At 43.0% G+C, this 16568-nt stretch overlaps 1 protein-coding gene across 3 annotated transcripts in view; it reads left to right on the top strand.

The window, feature by feature from the left end:
* wdr33 (WD repeat domain 33) overlaps positions 1–16568 on the top strand; it is a 121676-nt gene extending 105108 nt beyond the window's left edge. For 2 of the 3 annotated variants that reach the window (XM_052018145.1, XM_052018146.1), the window contains exons 17-21: positions 798–894; positions 6340–6814; positions 11893–12062; positions 12736–12897; positions 14548–16568. In XM_052018145.1, the coding sequence (XP_051874105.1) occupies positions 798–894; positions 6340–6814; positions 11893–12062; positions 12736–12897; positions 14548–14771 (1128 nt within the window). In that variant the 3' untranslated portion in view covers positions 14772–16568. The remainder of the gene's footprint in view (positions 1–797; positions 895–6339; positions 6815–11892; positions 12063–12735; positions 12898–14547) is intronic. The other variant, XM_052018147.1, reaches the window with a different exon arrangement.

The raw sequence follows: 16568 nt of genomic DNA, 5'->3' as shown, positions 1-16568 counted from the left end.
TCTTGCTGAATCTAACAGGTTCTGGAAGCCAGAGTGAATCTATTATACTGATTCTTATTGTGACAACAGTAGAGTCCAGGTAGTATATGTTGTAACGGCACTGCATCCCACACATAAAAGTTTGAATAAGTATGGTGTAATGATTTCTTTACTCAAATAAAAATCATTGATATTTCCGTTTACTTTTTGGAGGGAATATTTTTGTGTGATTACCAAAATCCAATGACTTGCTAGGAAACCAACTAAGGGAAACTCATAAGCTGAGTAATTGGAAGAAAGTCCTGAACATACATATACATTAAAATAGCCCATTTACTGTTGCTCCCTATTACAGGTGAATTGGAAAATGTGAAATTGGAGTTTATGCTGTGCACTTTTCTTTTAACTCCCAGTTTTTGCCATTTTTTCACTAACACTAAAATATGCCCCCATGAAACCTTCCTTTACAGCCTCTCCATGGGACTCTCCCTATCTTGTGACTCAGTTCCTACTTAACATCTACACCTTCTGGTTGGACAGCATTTGCGGAGAAAGAAATAATTCTGATGAAAGTCATTAATGTGAAAAGTTTAGTTTGTGCATAATGATGATTAAGCCACTGTAAACACACAAAACAGTTCTCAATCAAGTTGGGTTTAACAAAAGATCGAGGTGCATAATAAATTCATGGAGTGTTATCCCTTTTCTTCTGTTTGTGTGTCATTTAAAGTCTGTCCCATCTCGTTTGTAAAACAGTTTTCTTTAAATTTACCGTAGTCTCACAGTTGACTCATTTCTTGTGCTCTTTCCAACAAAAGGCTTCAAACCAGGTGCCACCATTGATGATGGTGGGGCAGGGACCAGTTCGTATGCCTGCTTCCAATCAAGGGCCTTCAGGTCCTGGGCCAAACAAAGGTGAGAGAAGAGCAGCAGGGCACATGCACAGATTTATTCAATGGAAATGTAAAGGGTAGTCGTCTTCTCAGAGTTCAAACTGACATTAAATTATATTGTATATTAAGGTTATTAAAGAAGCATGAAGGTCTTGATTTGTTATTAATTCTGTTTTATGCAATAGCATTTAACTTGTGACAAGAGGGAATAAGCACCAGTGATTATTGCATGTAGGATATTCATTGAGCTGGTGGGACAGCTGTAAACAAATTTCAATGTGCCAGATACATATAAAAGTCCCAAAACTAAAGTGGGCTTGACAAATGAAATGTTACTGACTCTGTCACAGTTTTAAATAATATTCTAGACGCATTTGCTTTGAAAACCTTGGTATAATACTCAGTTTGCTTTATATCAGAGTACAAAACCCCAATTTTGAGAGGATGCTTTTTGCCTCGGTCAATAGCTGTTTTTTTGTGAGTGATTATTCCATGAATAAGAAGTGACTTTTGCGATAAGCTAGGTACAGCTGCCAAATGTACTCACTAACCTGTATCAATCATTTGTTCTTGGCCAGGCAACTGGGTATTATTGCATATAAATTGTCTCATTTCCAGAGAAATCCTTCCCAAGCTCTCGTGAGATAATTATCATTCATTGATTTATAAACTTTCTCATGCACAACGTGGATGCTTTACATGAAAAATCAAGAAAGCTAAGAAGTGCTTTCTTTAAACAAAAAAGACTGTCATTAATTCCAGGTTTCTCCTCTTGAGGTTGTTCAACATTTTTCTATTGAATAAAACACTATCCAAAACTGTGGTGCACAATGCCAAACAGACCTGCAGGACAATTCTGTCTGACACACCTTGGTAATGAGTGAGCCTGTGGGAGTCAACAGATCCACATTCACATTTAACCTGCATCACCTGTATGAAATGGGTGCGATGCCAGGCTGGCAATGAATTAAATTCATCAGCCATCAGAGGAGACTCCCTTCACTCAAGGATTCCACTGCCCTCCCATAGGTGCTCATCCACCTAGAACTATGGACAGTCCCCATGGCATGGCAGTTTATCAACCAGTGCTTGGTTCTTACCATATAGAAAGTAAATTGCTTCTATATATTAACCCTCCTGTCTCTCTGAAGGGCATAGTATGGAATAACTGTCTCCAGTGTCTTCATGCCAAAGGTGACTCAAACATACCAACCATGCCCCTGAAGCTAGTTCCTGATTGGCAAGGTCTGCAGAGAACAGAGACTTTGTGGTCACCTGACTCCTTGCCTTCCCTCCCCTATTCCCCTGATATGCTAAGCCACAACTCCAGGCTTGCGGGTTCTCAGAGCTACCTAAGGACCCTAAGTGTCAGTGGTGTTTACAAACATTCAAAGCTGATCAGTTCCAAAAAAAAATTAACCACACTGTTTTAAAAAAAACTCACTTATGAAAACATTTTAAAAATTAATTATTGTTATAATGAACCTGAGACCTAGTGATCTCCCTGGGAGTTGTTCCTGTACATTGAACCTGCATATGGTCTAACCCAGCACATGTTCAGCACCAGATTTCCCAGCATAATGACAGAAAGTAACTCTCTGCTGCCAGTCTCCATGAGGATTCCAGGGTCATAAAGCAATTAGAATGAATGGTGAGGACCTCTCAGGAAGTCTAGGTCCTCAGAAGTGTTTTGAAGTGTCACTTTGGCTCTCTCTAAAAGATTGTTGTACACCCCTGTTCCAAGGTGATTATTTACACTCTGTTGAGGGAAAAAATGATATTAAGGTTGGTATGATACTTGCTGTTGGAGCAGTCTCCCACATTAAGTTTGAAGGATTCTTTTATTGGTATTGGCATTGGTTTATTATTGTCACTTGTACTGAGGTACAGTGAAAAACTTGTCCTGCATACCAATCGTACAGGTCAATTCATTACACAGTGCAGTTACATTGAGTTAGTACAGAGTGCATTGATGTAGTACAGGTAAAAACAATAACAGTACAGAGTAAAGTGTCACAGCTACAGAGAAAGTGCAGTGCGATCCGGTGCAAGGTCACAACAAGGTAGATTGTGAGGTCAGAGTCCATCTCATCGTATAAGGGAACCGTTCAATAGTCTTATCACAGTTGGTTAGAAGCTGTCCTTAAGCCTGGTGGTACGTGCCCTCAGGCTCCTGTATCTTCTACCTGATGGAAAAGGAGAGAAGAGAGAATGACCCTGGTGGGTGGGGTCTTTGATTATGCTGGCTGCTTCACCACTCATGGCTTTTTCACTCATGGAGTTGTGGGTATTTGCAATGACCAGCATAAATTGTAATAGTAGTGATGAGCCTCCTCTTTGAACAATTGCTGTCTCTGTGGTGTATATGCTGCCATGATGTTAAGTAAGAACTTTCATGATTTTGACCCAGTAGTGATGAGTGAACAGAGATATATTTCTAAGTCAGGATGGTATGGGTCTTGGGGCAGAATTTGCAGTTGGTGGTATTCACATATGGGCCAAACACAGGCAAATGGGACAAGTTTGGCCAAAGGGCTTGTTTCTGTGCTGTGTAACTCTGACTCTATGTTTCTCTTTGCTAATTGCTTTTGAGAAAGTGAACCACATTGAACCACTGCATATGATGAAGAAATTCCAATGGTCGTTAGGCAAGGAGAACAAAGATTTTGACCTAGCAATAATGAAAAAAAAATGGAGGGGAACTTGCACGTAATGATGCTCCCATACACTTAATGTCCTTATCCTTGTAGATAGTCATGGTTGTAGGTTTGGATGATACTGTAGAAATGTAGGTGAGTTGCTGCAGTGTGTATTGGAATAGTACATGTAGCACCCACATTGTGCCATTGGTAAGGGAGGAGTGAATGTTTAGTTAGAGGATCATGTGCCAAACAAGCTGGCTGCTTTCGCTTGGATGTTATTGAGCTTCCTCAGAGTTGTTGGAGCTGAACTCATTCAGCAGGTGGTGAATATTCCATCACTCTCCTGTGTTGTGCATTGTAGATGGTGGAAGGGATTTGGAGTGGCAGGAGGTAAGGCAGTTGCCACAGGATGCCTAACTTCTGACCGGAAGTAGCCTACAAGTATTATGAGGCTGATCCAATTACATTTCTGGTCAATTGGTGCCCACCTAATTTGAGCTGGTCTTATAATGGAGGAATGATGGAGGAGAGATGATTGGGCTGAGGACATTACTCTGAAGAGCTCCTGCAGCAGCGTCTGATGGCTAAGATGAGTGGCATCAATAACCACAACAGGGACCAGTATGACCTTTGATTGACCAGTTTTGCTAAGTATCCTTGATGCTGCACTTAGTGAGATGCTGCCTTATTGTCAAGGAGCACCACCCCAGCTATAGTACTGAAGAATTGCATTCCAGAATGACTCCATGTCCAGCCATCCCTCTGGCCACAGTACAGCTACCTGGCAAAGTGAAACACTGTCCAGATGTGTCTTTTTTTTACAAAAAGCAGGACAAATAAATGGCAGCTGATTACTGCCCAGTCAGTCCATTTCCAGTCAACACTAGGCTGATGGAAAGTGCCGTGATGGTGCTATCAGGTGGCACTAACTCACCAGTAATCTCACTGATTGCTCCAGACCTCATCGCAGCCTTGCTCCAAACATGATCTAAACAGTTGAATGAATAGGGGAGGGGAGACATAAAGCCAGTACTTTACTGAATGTGGCATCAAGGACCCCCTGTAAAATAGAGGTTAAAAGCATAACTGGGAAAGTACTCTAAAGGTTGGAGTCATTCCTCATGCAAAGAAGGTATGTGTGTTTTTTGGAGGTCCATCATCCCAGTCCCAGGACATAACTGCAGGAGTTCCTCAGTGCAGTGTCCTGGGCTCAAACACCTTCAGCTGTTTCATCAATGACCTTCCTTCCTTCCATCATAAAGTCAGAAGTAAGACACTTTGATGATTGCACAATGTTCAATGCCATTCTCAACTCCACAACAAATGAAGCAGTCAATGCCTGTGTACAGCAAAAATGAGATAACATTTATGCATGGGTTAATAATTGGCAAGTGACATTTTCTTCTCAACGTGCTAGGCAATGGCCATCTCCAACAAGAAAAAAGTCTTGATGTTTATTAACAAAGTTATTGCCAAATCTCTCTCCGTTAATGTTGTGGGGGTGGGGGGAGGTGGGGGGGTTTCCACTGACGGGCATACAACCTATTTCCTGACACCCAAAAGCCTTTCCATCAAGGCACAGGTCGGGATTGTGATGGAGAACTCTCCACTTGCCTGGATGAGTGTAGCTTCAACAACACAGGACAAAATAGCTTCCTCAATCACGTCCTTCATTGTCACTGGGTCTGAATCCTATAACTCCCCAGCACTGAGGGAGCACCTTCATCCGAAGAGCTTTTGCACTTCTGTAGAGCATTTAGGGATGGGCAACAATGCCGGTTTTGTCAGTAATACCCACATCCCAAAAATAAAAAAAAACCTCTGGAATTCCCCTCTTCTGTGCATGCATATTACCTTAGTCTGATGAGGTCTGGCAAAGCACAAACTGAGCAGGTTACTGGTGAAAAGGTGAACATGCTTATGGATTTTACCCCAGGTTGCTCTTTGCACTGCCATTCACAGCTCACCATAAGAAGAGCTTTAATATGACCTGCTGCTGGTGGGACTGCTTAGCTGAGTCTGTAGCATGCTGTGTCAGTTACCATCCCTGTGTTGTAGCTTCACCAGGTTGGCACCTCTCTGAAATATGTCTGATTCTTCTGCCAGCATTCACTTCTGCTCCTCTTGTTGAACCCGGCTTCGTTCCCTAACCTGATGGCCATGATAGAACAAGGAAAGTGTCCCATCATGAGGTTACAGATGCACTTCTGTAGCTGAAAGATGCCTAGTTTTGAGTTGCTAGATTTAAGTTGTGGATCTGTCCCATTGAGATGGTGAGTGTGTTACATAGCAGGGTAGAAGAGAATTCCCACAAGGGCGGTGGTGCCATGGGCAGGTGAATCTAGCAGTTAGATTGGTAGGGACAAGGTTTAGGTTTTCCCTCATGCTGATTCATTCATCATGTGTCCCAGGCCCAGTCTCATTGTTATATCACTCAGGCCTCTGCCAGCTCCATCAATGCTGGTGTCATAGAACTGATGAAGATTTAAGTCCAGCACCTTCTATGCCCTTGCTTTCCCCAGGTGTTTCTTCGGTGGTCTTCAGTACCAAGGACAATTGATTCATCGTTTGAAGAAGGATCATAGATGGAGGCTTCTTTGCAGATGGTTCAAAAATACATTTAATGTTGACAACTCTATAATGTGACTCAGGTGTACAATTTGAGTTGTCAGTCTTTATTGCAGTGCTAAAAAACTAATACAGCAGCAGAGTCATTCTTGTTTGCATTACACATTTGGCTTGACAAACAAGTTGGATAGCTCTCAGGTTATTGTGCCTGTGTAGTTTATCCGTTTAAATTAAATTAACTAATTTTATCCTGACAGGTGACTCTCATGGTCCACCAAACCATCACATGGGCCATCCACAGGAAATGAGGCGAGATCATAGTGCAGAGCGCGATCCTGAGCGGGGACCACCTTACAGGGGATCCCAGGACTGGGGGGATCCACGCGAAAACAGAGGGTCTGCAGAGAGACGTGGTCCACCCCAGGACTTCCACGATCGCTTTGAAGGACCCGATCAATTCCACGACGATTTCCGCAAGGATGAGCGGTTTGGCCACAGACCGCGGGAATTTGAGAACCGCATGGGCCCGATGCCTCACGAGGAAGGTTGGCGGAGGGGCCCTGGTCCTCAGCGGGATTTTCCTCCTGATCAGGAGTACAGGGACTTTGGGGACCCTGAGCACAGGGGCCCAGGCCGAGGTCCACCCCAAGGATGGGATGGAAGGAAACCCTTAGATGAGCGATTCTCACGGGAGCCTGAAGATGCACGTTTTCGTGGGAGAAGAGATGACAGGTGGGAATAAGTTCTGAACAATTGGCGAGTGGGAGATACTAATGTGAATTTTTATTTAATTAGGAATTCTGTCTCTTTTTATTCACAATTGTATATTGAACTAGATTTCAAAAGACATATAGTTTGAATTGAAATCTAGCCTATTGAATCCTTCCGCCATCTGAGAGTGCATTTTAAGCATCTTTTTAGCTCAAACAAGTCACAGCAGGTAACAGGAGGATGACAATTATATTACTAGTAGATCAAAAAGCCAGTGGGTAAGTTGGGTCAAAAGATTAATGAAAAGTATAGCACATGGACTTTTATTTTCAGAGAAAACCTGTGAACAGTTCCATTGATCATAAGTGGGAGCACAATGCACATGGACACACGAACACGTGTGCATGTCATCAAAAGCTAGTAATGAATGTATTGCACAGAAATGGGAAAGTTCTGTGGTGACACAGTTTATATCTGTAAGATAATAGTCAAGGAAAGAAATTATTGATGCTTTGATGTGCTTAGAATTCCACAAATATTCCACTACCAGAAAACTGGAGGCCAATTTTCTCAACTGTTCAAAAAATCGTGCGAACTGATGAAAAAAACATAGTCTAAAAATCCACACTGGTAAAAACTGAGTGCATTCCTTGAGTTGCTGTAAAAGTAGATCTGAGGACCAGTAAGATAGGGATGGTATTAGATCACACTGTCCAAGCCTCCAGAATTTTTCTGAGGAGGTGATTATAATCCAGTCACTCATTCAAATTTCAGAAGACATCTATTAAAGTTCCTTGCATGATCTCCATGGAAATGGTTAAGCTGTCAAGAGGGATTGAGGATTGATTTAGCAGCTGAAGCTGGTGATAAATGGGACGTGTCCTGTTCCGTGAATGATTTGGGAATGTAAGGTCAAGCAGAAAATATGTTCCTAAAATCACAGCTTGAAAGTGTGGGATGTTTGTGAGCATGAATCTTCTGCCTGCTTTTATTACACATGGTCTCTTGAAGAATGGCCCCTCACACTGTGGACAGGCACAAAGACAAAACCTCCTGAGGGACATCCTGTTTATGCTTTGTGGGAGCCAGTCAGCATTGGTGTCTTCAAATTGGTTTTAATGTAACCAAATGAGTCTCAAAATTCTTTTTGTAGATTTGAACAGGGTTTTGATTGACATGGGAATGAGTTTGACAGAGGCATTGAGATCAACAGTGCCCACCTCAGGGCAGAAGGGTCCAGATTTTTATCCATGTGATCAGCTTGAAGATTCATAAGTGTTTCTGCTGATTTGCAAATCAAATTTTAAACATCCACCAAGCTTTATGTCCCTGGAACCTCTTAGAAATAAAAAATGGAAGTGCTTCTTCAAGTCCGGCTGCTAGCTCAGCACAGTCAAACAGCAAATCAGGCCCTTGTACAGCTGGACCAGTAATTCAAGGCAATTGTGAAATGGAGTCATTGTTCCCATTCAAGCCTAGTCCAGATGTTTTCTTGTGCCCAGCATGAAAAGTGCACTGTCAAGTGTTTGCTTCCGGGGATAGCTTGCTCAAGGTGAGCTATGAACTTTAATAGTACTAGGTAGGATGTAGGGATTCCAATATACCTTGCATTGCTTCAGAAGAATAGCATCAGCCATGCCAAATCATTCTGGTAACTATTAAAAATGTGAACATGTTTGTTCACAGAAGCACCAGTATAAGTAATGTACTGGATCAATTTAGACTGGATGGTGTGGAGCCAAATCTCAAAGTATTAATTAGACAAGAGCCAGGCAAAATCTATTGATAAATTCTTAGCACTTCTTGAAATCAAAGAGCTACATGAAAAGAAGTAGCAACCTTGTCATCAAATAGATCCGTGAAGTTGCACCTTGTCCCCCCAACCTACAACAGGACTACTGATATCTGAATTCCCAATACCAGTATTTAATATTCATAAAATCTGAAGACTGGGCCAGCTTTGAAAGTAAAATTCCGAGACCAAGGTAATCTGCTTGATACGTGCTGACAGTCTACAAAGTCAAAACCAGGAATTGCGATGATACCAGCCCATGCTGTTTGTTGTGCACAGGTGTATGCTTGGGCTGCTTTCTAATTTTCCTTTAATGGATCGAGATGAGCAGCTGGTATGATTGGATTACAACAATTGTTTCTACTGGTACATTCACTTGTGATGAGTTTTGCCATCAACATCTACTGCACTACCCTCATCAATCTGCCTGGTCACCTCCTCAAAGAACACTATCAGGCTTGTGAGACGTGATCTGCCCTTCACAAAGCCATGCTGGCTGTCCCTGATCAGGCCATGATTCTCTAAATGCCCACAGATCCTATCTCTAAGAATCCTTTCCAACAGCTTGCCCACAACAGATGTAAGGCTCACTGGCCTATAATTCCCTGGACTATCCCTACTACCTTTTTTGAATAAGAGGACAACATTTGCCACCCTCCAATCCTCCAGTACCATTCACGTAGACAACGAGGACTCAAAGATCCTAGCCAACGGTTCAGCAATGTCCTCCCTTGCCTCGCGGAGCAGCCTGGGCAATATCCGTCAGGCCCGGGGACTTATCTGTCCTAATATTTTCTAACAGCTCCATCACATCCTCTCTCTTGATATCTACATGCTCTAGAACATTAACCTTACCAACACTGTCCTCAGCATCAACAATGCCTCTCTCCTTGGTGAATACTGAAGAGAAGTATTCATTGAGGACCTCACCCACTTCCACAGCTTCCAGGCACATCTTCCCACCTTTGTCTCTAATCGGTCCTACCTTTACTCTCATCCTCCTTCTGCTCTTCACGTAAGTGAAAAATGCCTTGGGGTTTTCCCTAACCTTACTCGCCAAGGCCTTTTCATGAGCCCTATCTGATCCTTGCTGCCTACACCTTATGTATGCTGCCTTCTTCCTCCTAACTAGATGTTCCACCCCTCTTGTCACCCATGGTTCCTTCACCCTGCCATTCTTTCTCTGCCTCACCAGGACAAATTTATCCCTAACATCCTCCAAGAGATCCCTGAACAACGACCACATCTCCATAGTACATTTCCCTTCAAAAAAGTCATCCCAATTAACACTCGCAAGTTCTAGCCTTATAGCCTCATAATTTGCCCTTCCCCAATTAAATATCTTTCTGTCCTATTGGCTCCTATCCTTGTCCATGACAATGCTAAAGGTTAGGGAGTGGTGGTCACTGTCCCCCAAATACTCACCCACTGAGAGATCTGTCAGCTGACCTGGTTCATTACCTAATACGGCATTCCGTCTAGTCAGCCTGCCAACATACTGTGACAGGAATCCGTCCTGGACACACTTAACAAACTCTGCCCCATCTAAACCTTTGGTACTAAGCGGGTGCCAATCAATATTTGGGAAGTTGAAGTCTCCCATGATAACAACCCTGTTATTTTTGCACCTTTCCAAAATCTGCTTCCCAATCTGCTCCTCAGTATCCTTGTTGCTACCAGCTCTTTTATGCTCTTTTACCATATCCCTTGGTTCCCAATATCCAAAAATCCATTAATGTCACTCTTGAATACATTAAGTAACTGAGCATCCAAACTTCACTGGGAATCACAAAGATTCACCCCACTCCAAGTGAAGAAGTTGCTTATTTCAACCCCAAATGCCGAATCCTTTTTCTGAGACTGTGATCCTGGCTCTAAACTTCCCAGCCAAGGGAAGCATTTCTGCATGATCTCAAACAAAAACAGAAAATGCTGGAAATACTCAGCAAGTCAGTCAGAGTAACAGTGTTAACATTTCAGGCAGATAACTTTCCATCAGAACTAAGAAAAGTTGGAAATCAAACATGTTCTAAGGGAATAAGTGGAGAGAATAAGAGGAATGTCTATGATAGGGTGGAGACCAAGAGAGACTGAATGCATAAGTAATGGTGGTGCTGTGTGAGAGAGGGTGGGGAATCTCAGCTCCCACCATCTCCTATCAAGCTCCTTAAGAATTTTGTGTTTCAGTGAGATGTATCTCATTCGTCTACACTCCAGACATTATAGGCAGCAATCTGAGCTCATAAAAGTAATTCCAGAGATTTCAATTCATCTTTCCTCAGATAAGATGACAAGAACTATGGACTGTAATCCAAGCATGATCTCACCAAGGTGCATTTTGACTGCACTGATTTTTTTTTAAATATTCAATCTTTTTATATAAAGGCAATTATGTCATTTTCTTTCCTACATTTTCTGCACATGCACACACTATCAATGATTTGTTTTAAGGACACACAGCTCCCTGTAATACCAAGTCACCTTCCTAGGAAAAAAATCAGTTTTTTCTACTTTTTTCAGAGAAGTGGATGACCATATTTCTCTGTGTTTTATCTTACAGCCATGTTCTTAAAAAAATCACTTATAATTTGGTATCATTTTTATTTCAGATTGCCTCACTGCTGTTTTCATTTTTCTCTGAGCTCTTACAAACTGCACTGTAAAGTTGAGACAGTGCAGTTTGTAAGAGCTCATCAGAGAAAACAGCAGTGAGGCAATCAGAATATGATATTCTCAGGAGACCATGGCTGCGGGTATTTTACTTGCAGTTGGAGCTGTGGTTGCATTTCGAAGGCAATCACTTCCTTGTAGACCATTACTACTTTGTGATCAGATCTTGTACATCTACCTGTTGATGTAGTTGTTCTGTGTCAAAATGCTAAATGATCCTTTAATGAAGCATCTTGATTAGTTCATCAGGTACAGTCAGCTGAGGGAGCATGTTAGGTAGAACTTGTGCAATATTTAAATGATGGTTTGTAGTACTGAGATATCACAGCACTTCTGCAGAGTGTTGTTGGAGCAATAAAGTGCTTATTAGATAGAGTTGGTGCAAACACGACATCAGTAATAGTTTCTGTGGCAAGAGTTCTATTGATTGTGATATGTCTGTCTGCCACTGGACCTCTGGAGTCAGAACAGTGGTGGATTAGGGCATGTGTGATGCTAACCTTGAAGTTCATGTCTTCCTTCTTTCTAAAAAGATCTGAAACCTTTAAGTAGTTTGTGGCCACAGTGAGATGTGAAAGTATTGCAAACGCTTAGGTCAGTGAAACTGTGAGTGAGATTCTAAATATTTTATCTCAAGGTTTCGGCCGGTTCGAGGGGGTTCTCGGCACGATGGTTGTGGCCCACGAGGGAGAGATGCTTTTATGAACATGGATGACTTCATGGGCGATGAGGAGTTTGAGCAAGCAGAGGAGAATGCAAGGGGCCGTGACCCAGGAGGAAGAGGACGGGGCCGTGGAGCAATGCGAGGTACGGCTGAATGTCGATAAATTGTATATCCTTCCACAATTTTGTGGAAGTGATAAATGGGCAGCCAATTTAAAAAGCAGCTCAAATGTGTTAAGACTTTACCAATACTGATAAACCCTATTCCAAAAGATATAGAGACACTCTAGTTTGCAAGCCCTGATGTGCAGTAATGTCAACTGAATTGTGGACAAATTTATAGAGCACCCTCTCAGAAGGATCTAACCATTGATAGCTGGTCAGCCTGCCCCAGTGTACTTACTTATCATAAGTATACTGGTTTACAACACCATTCAATCAGAATATCACTGAGCCATTTCCTAACTTTTATCCAGCCCTAACTCAACAAAAACCTATTAGACTTAGTTTTCAAATTTTCCTTTGACCCCTACTCTCAACAACTTTTAAAGGTAGTTTTGGGTTTCTCCAGCTCTTCAGGAAGAGGTTCTTTCGGATCACTCTTGAACGGCCTGCTCTAACTTCAGGCCATGTCCCTCCTTCTGAACTCTCACTCCAGAGGAAGTGGTTTCCTTCCATCCATCCTGTCAACTCCTCCAACCATCTTGAACAACTCGTGGCACTCCATGATAGCGAGGCACCAGAGGTGCCAAGTGGCTCTTGATGCCGACAGAAGTTGTTTCATTTTCAGTGTCTAATGTGCTGAACTGTTCTACAGGTGGGCGAGGGGGTCTCCTTCCCCTACCCGGCCATGACGAATTCCCACGCTTTGAAGGTGGCCGTAAGCCTGAGAAAAGGCCATTGTCTCCAGGAGGTCATCGCGATGGCTGGGGTGGCAGAGGGGACCGCGGAGAAATGCACGAACCTGTCAGAGAACAAGGTTTGTTCAGGGGGAAATCTCCACCATCCACAGTCAAAAACTGTCAGTAGAAGAACTAAACTCAGCCCTAAAGGTGTTGTTGTCAAGGCGAACTGCCCACATACCCTGGCGTTAACATTATTCATGTGCAAACCAATATGAATGTCTACAGCTATGTTGGAAACTACCTCTCCCTTGGTAAATCAGTTGAAAAGTTTTGTAAAGCTCACCCAGTATCCTGAAATTTAAATTATCATAATGTAACACATTAACTTTCTTTTTCTATCATGATTTTTTAATTTTAAGTCATTCTAAAATATGAAAAGGGGTCTGGAGTGCAGTTGGGATCGGTGGTTGGGATCCAGAACACCAGGGGTCAGGAAAGTGGGTGGGGTTGTGTCCGAAGCCTGGGTGCAGAGTGCCTGTATATTTCCCACTCCCCTTCAACTCACGGGAGTCACTGAATAATTTATTATACCACTATGTAGCATGTAAAAATAGTGAAATAAAGGTGTGTTTGGCATTTGTAGCAGTAACAACCAATAGTCCGGACAATCTACTGGTCCAGTATCAGCAAAGTCTCCAGGGTGCCGGATTATTGGAGTTTCACCAAAAAAAAGGGACCTGAGTCACTGACGGGGAGAATTTGGGTGCAGTGGGTTGTCCATTCAAGGACGGGCCACAAGAGGTTTCCGAAAGTATATACCAGGCCAGGACTGTGCAATCAAAAGCAGTCATCTGAGCAATCAAATCCACACAGCTACCACTTTCAATCCAGATGAGGGGTCTTGACCCGAAATGTCAGTTATCCATTCCCCTCTATAGATGCTGCTCAGCCTGCTGAGTTTCTCCAGCTTTTTGTATGTTGCAATCAAATCCACTTTGTCCAGTCTATGCAGGATTTATTTCAGGAGAGAGATTCATTAGCAATTGCCATTGTAAAGCAGCACAACAAGAGTGAATGATTGCTGTGGGAGCCTCCCTGTTTCTGTACAACGTGTACCGAGCAGCACTGGCAGATGAATCCCTAGTTGTCCTTTCTGAGTGGATGGGGTTGAGATGCTCCATTGAAGTGAAGATTTTACTGGCTCATTGGTTGCTGAATAAGCTGCCTCACCGTGATCTCTTAATCTCATGTACCTATTGAATAAGGGCATTTTGTTATTTGTTCAGGACAGGCAGGTATGCAGCTCCTACCAGTGCTAGGCTGACATAGAGTCACAACACATGGAAACAGCCCTTTGGCCCACTGAGTCTGTGCTAACCCATTTACACTAACCCAATGTTAATCCCATTTTATTCTCCCTGCATTCTCATCAACTTCCCCCAGATTCAACCACTCAGCTGTATACACCAGGGGCAATATACAGCGACCAAGTAACATGCCAACCTGTACATCTTTGAGATGTGGGAGGAAACCCACACAGTCAGTCACAGGGGGAACATGCAAACTCCACACGGAGGTCAGGATCGAACCCAGGTCTCTGGTGCTGTGAGGTAATGGTTCTGCTAGCTGCATCACTGCCACCCAGTGGCATCACACATCACCAAGGAAGGATAGTGTGGGCTGTTTTGGCATCACTGCAGAAGTGCTTGTTATGAAATACTTGTCATAAGCAGGGACCGAGATTTGAACTAACCTGTGTGTGCTTGTACTTGATTGTTTTACAGGCCGAGGTGGTCCAGCTGTATCACCACGAATGCCCAAATCTGGCCGCTCCAATTCACACGAGGGAGATCGACACGACGGCTTTCACCGAGATGACGGATTCAGTGGGCCAGGAGGACCCCCTCCGCGGGGTGGTGCCAGGGGCGGACCCAGCTGGGGAAGGAGTGGGAAGGGCTCGGTTCCACCACCCCGTCGAGGGCCTTCCAGGGGCAGCAGAGGGAGATGAGCGAGCAGCAGCACTGAGAGAACGGATTTTACTCAAGATGTCCTGGGGCATGTATAGTCTTTCAACCAAACCTTGCACGAGTGACCTGTGCAAGAGTCTGGCCCCGGGAGAAGCAGCAACCTTTCCTTTTTTCATTTTTGTACAGCTGGCAGCAGTGTTTGTTGTTAAACTCCAGCAGTTTTAGTGTTGTGAGGTCTGGAGCACTGCCACACACACACACACACACAAAAACACATATGATATGTGTCAGATCAAAGAAGCTCTGACTCGGTGTACAGTTTGTCTCGAGTGTCATTTTGTATGACTACACAATATAATTTGTGCAAAATTTAACAGAAAGATAGAGACCTGGTCTGTTTTTATTTTGCCACATCTTGTTTTACATACATAATACATCTGTTGACCTCTCTCTGAGGTTGTTCTCTGAAGTACAGATGAGAAACTAAAGATATGTTTCAGTGTTTTGCCCTCTGTTTCGGGGATTTGGGCAGTGAGATCTGGTGCTGACTCCAAGGCAGACATTGGGCAGGTTCAGCCTGTCTTTGCAATATACAAAGGACTACTGACTGTGAGAGGTGAATGCTGTACAAGACACCAGAACTGCCTGCCTTTTGAGAAGTGCGTCTTGTGCCTAGCCAACAACTAAATGCGGCACCTTCAGCAATGCCACACTCCCTGAGTACTGCACTCAAATCCTGCAGAGGGATTTGAACCTACTCAGTGGTAAGGCTACCCATGCAGCCAAGTTAACCCACTAGGGATAATGGAGAGCCACATACTCAGAGTAAAGCTTCAGGTAATCCAAAATGAGTCACAATCACAAGGCATCACTGCTTCAAGTCTGGGCAGTGCAGTCACAGGTGGAAAGGTGAGGTCTGAATAGCCATACATTCACCCAGAGAGGGAGACAGACAGACAAGCATTGGTCATTGTAAACACAAATGTGGATAGTGCTGATCCACTTGTGCACAGCTATTAAAGGTGTAAGATCCCATGGAGAGGCAAATGAAAGTCAGCTGTAGGCAATATACTGATGGTGCAAAGGCAGTTTCCTGGGTTTTAGCCATGTAATTGTATTTGAATGCTGCCAGACCTAATCAGACTTACAGAAAGTGCAGAGGAAGCCATGTACAGTCAAGTTGAAATTCATTGTCTTCTTGACTTTCCTAAACACAGATTGCATTGGGTATCTGCAACTGGCTCCCTCCTCCATTAATTTACCAACTTGTCCATTTATGTACCATTTCTTATTGCCCTTTATCACCAAACTATTATTTCACTAGTTAGTAAAATCAGCTTTCCCTATATTTTCTAATCTATGTCTTTGTTCTGTACTTATCAAGGCAGAAATACCAGCCCTATAACTTTGTGATGGGACTTTTGGTGGTTCCATGTTAGGAACTAGGGTAATTGTTACATGTTGCGAAGTTCCACATGTGATCAGTTTTCTTTACTGTTAATCTGAACAATAGCATGATCCAGGGGCAGAACAGGTTTTGTTTTCGAGATTTAATCTAGATACTCAGCTTCCTTGTGCCTCTCAATACTTATTGGGGGCAAGCCATGGAACTACTTGAGAAAATAAGTTTGTACTTGAATCACCAAGAAGCTTTATTTCACAGTGAGCAGAGACTGCTCTTACCATCCTGCATTTTTCCAAATCCTGTCAATTGGCAGAAATCTCGGAATGAATTCTCCATTAGTTGATTTACCCTATCTGATCCCAAATGTTCAACCACTTTGATCTGCACTGTTAGCTGTGATCCTTCAACCTGATTGTTAATTAAAGATAATTTT

Source organism: Pristis pectinata, chromosome 6, assembly GCF_009764475.1.
Source record: "Pristis pectinata isolate sPriPec2 chromosome 6, sPriPec2.1.pri, whole genome shotgun sequence".
Lineage (NCBI taxonomy): Eukaryota > Metazoa > Chordata > Chondrichthyes > Rhinopristiformes > Pristidae > Pristis > Pristis pectinata.
The sequence above is the reverse complement of the archived record's forward strand: the minus strand, read 5'-3'. Positions and strand labels throughout refer to the sequence as shown.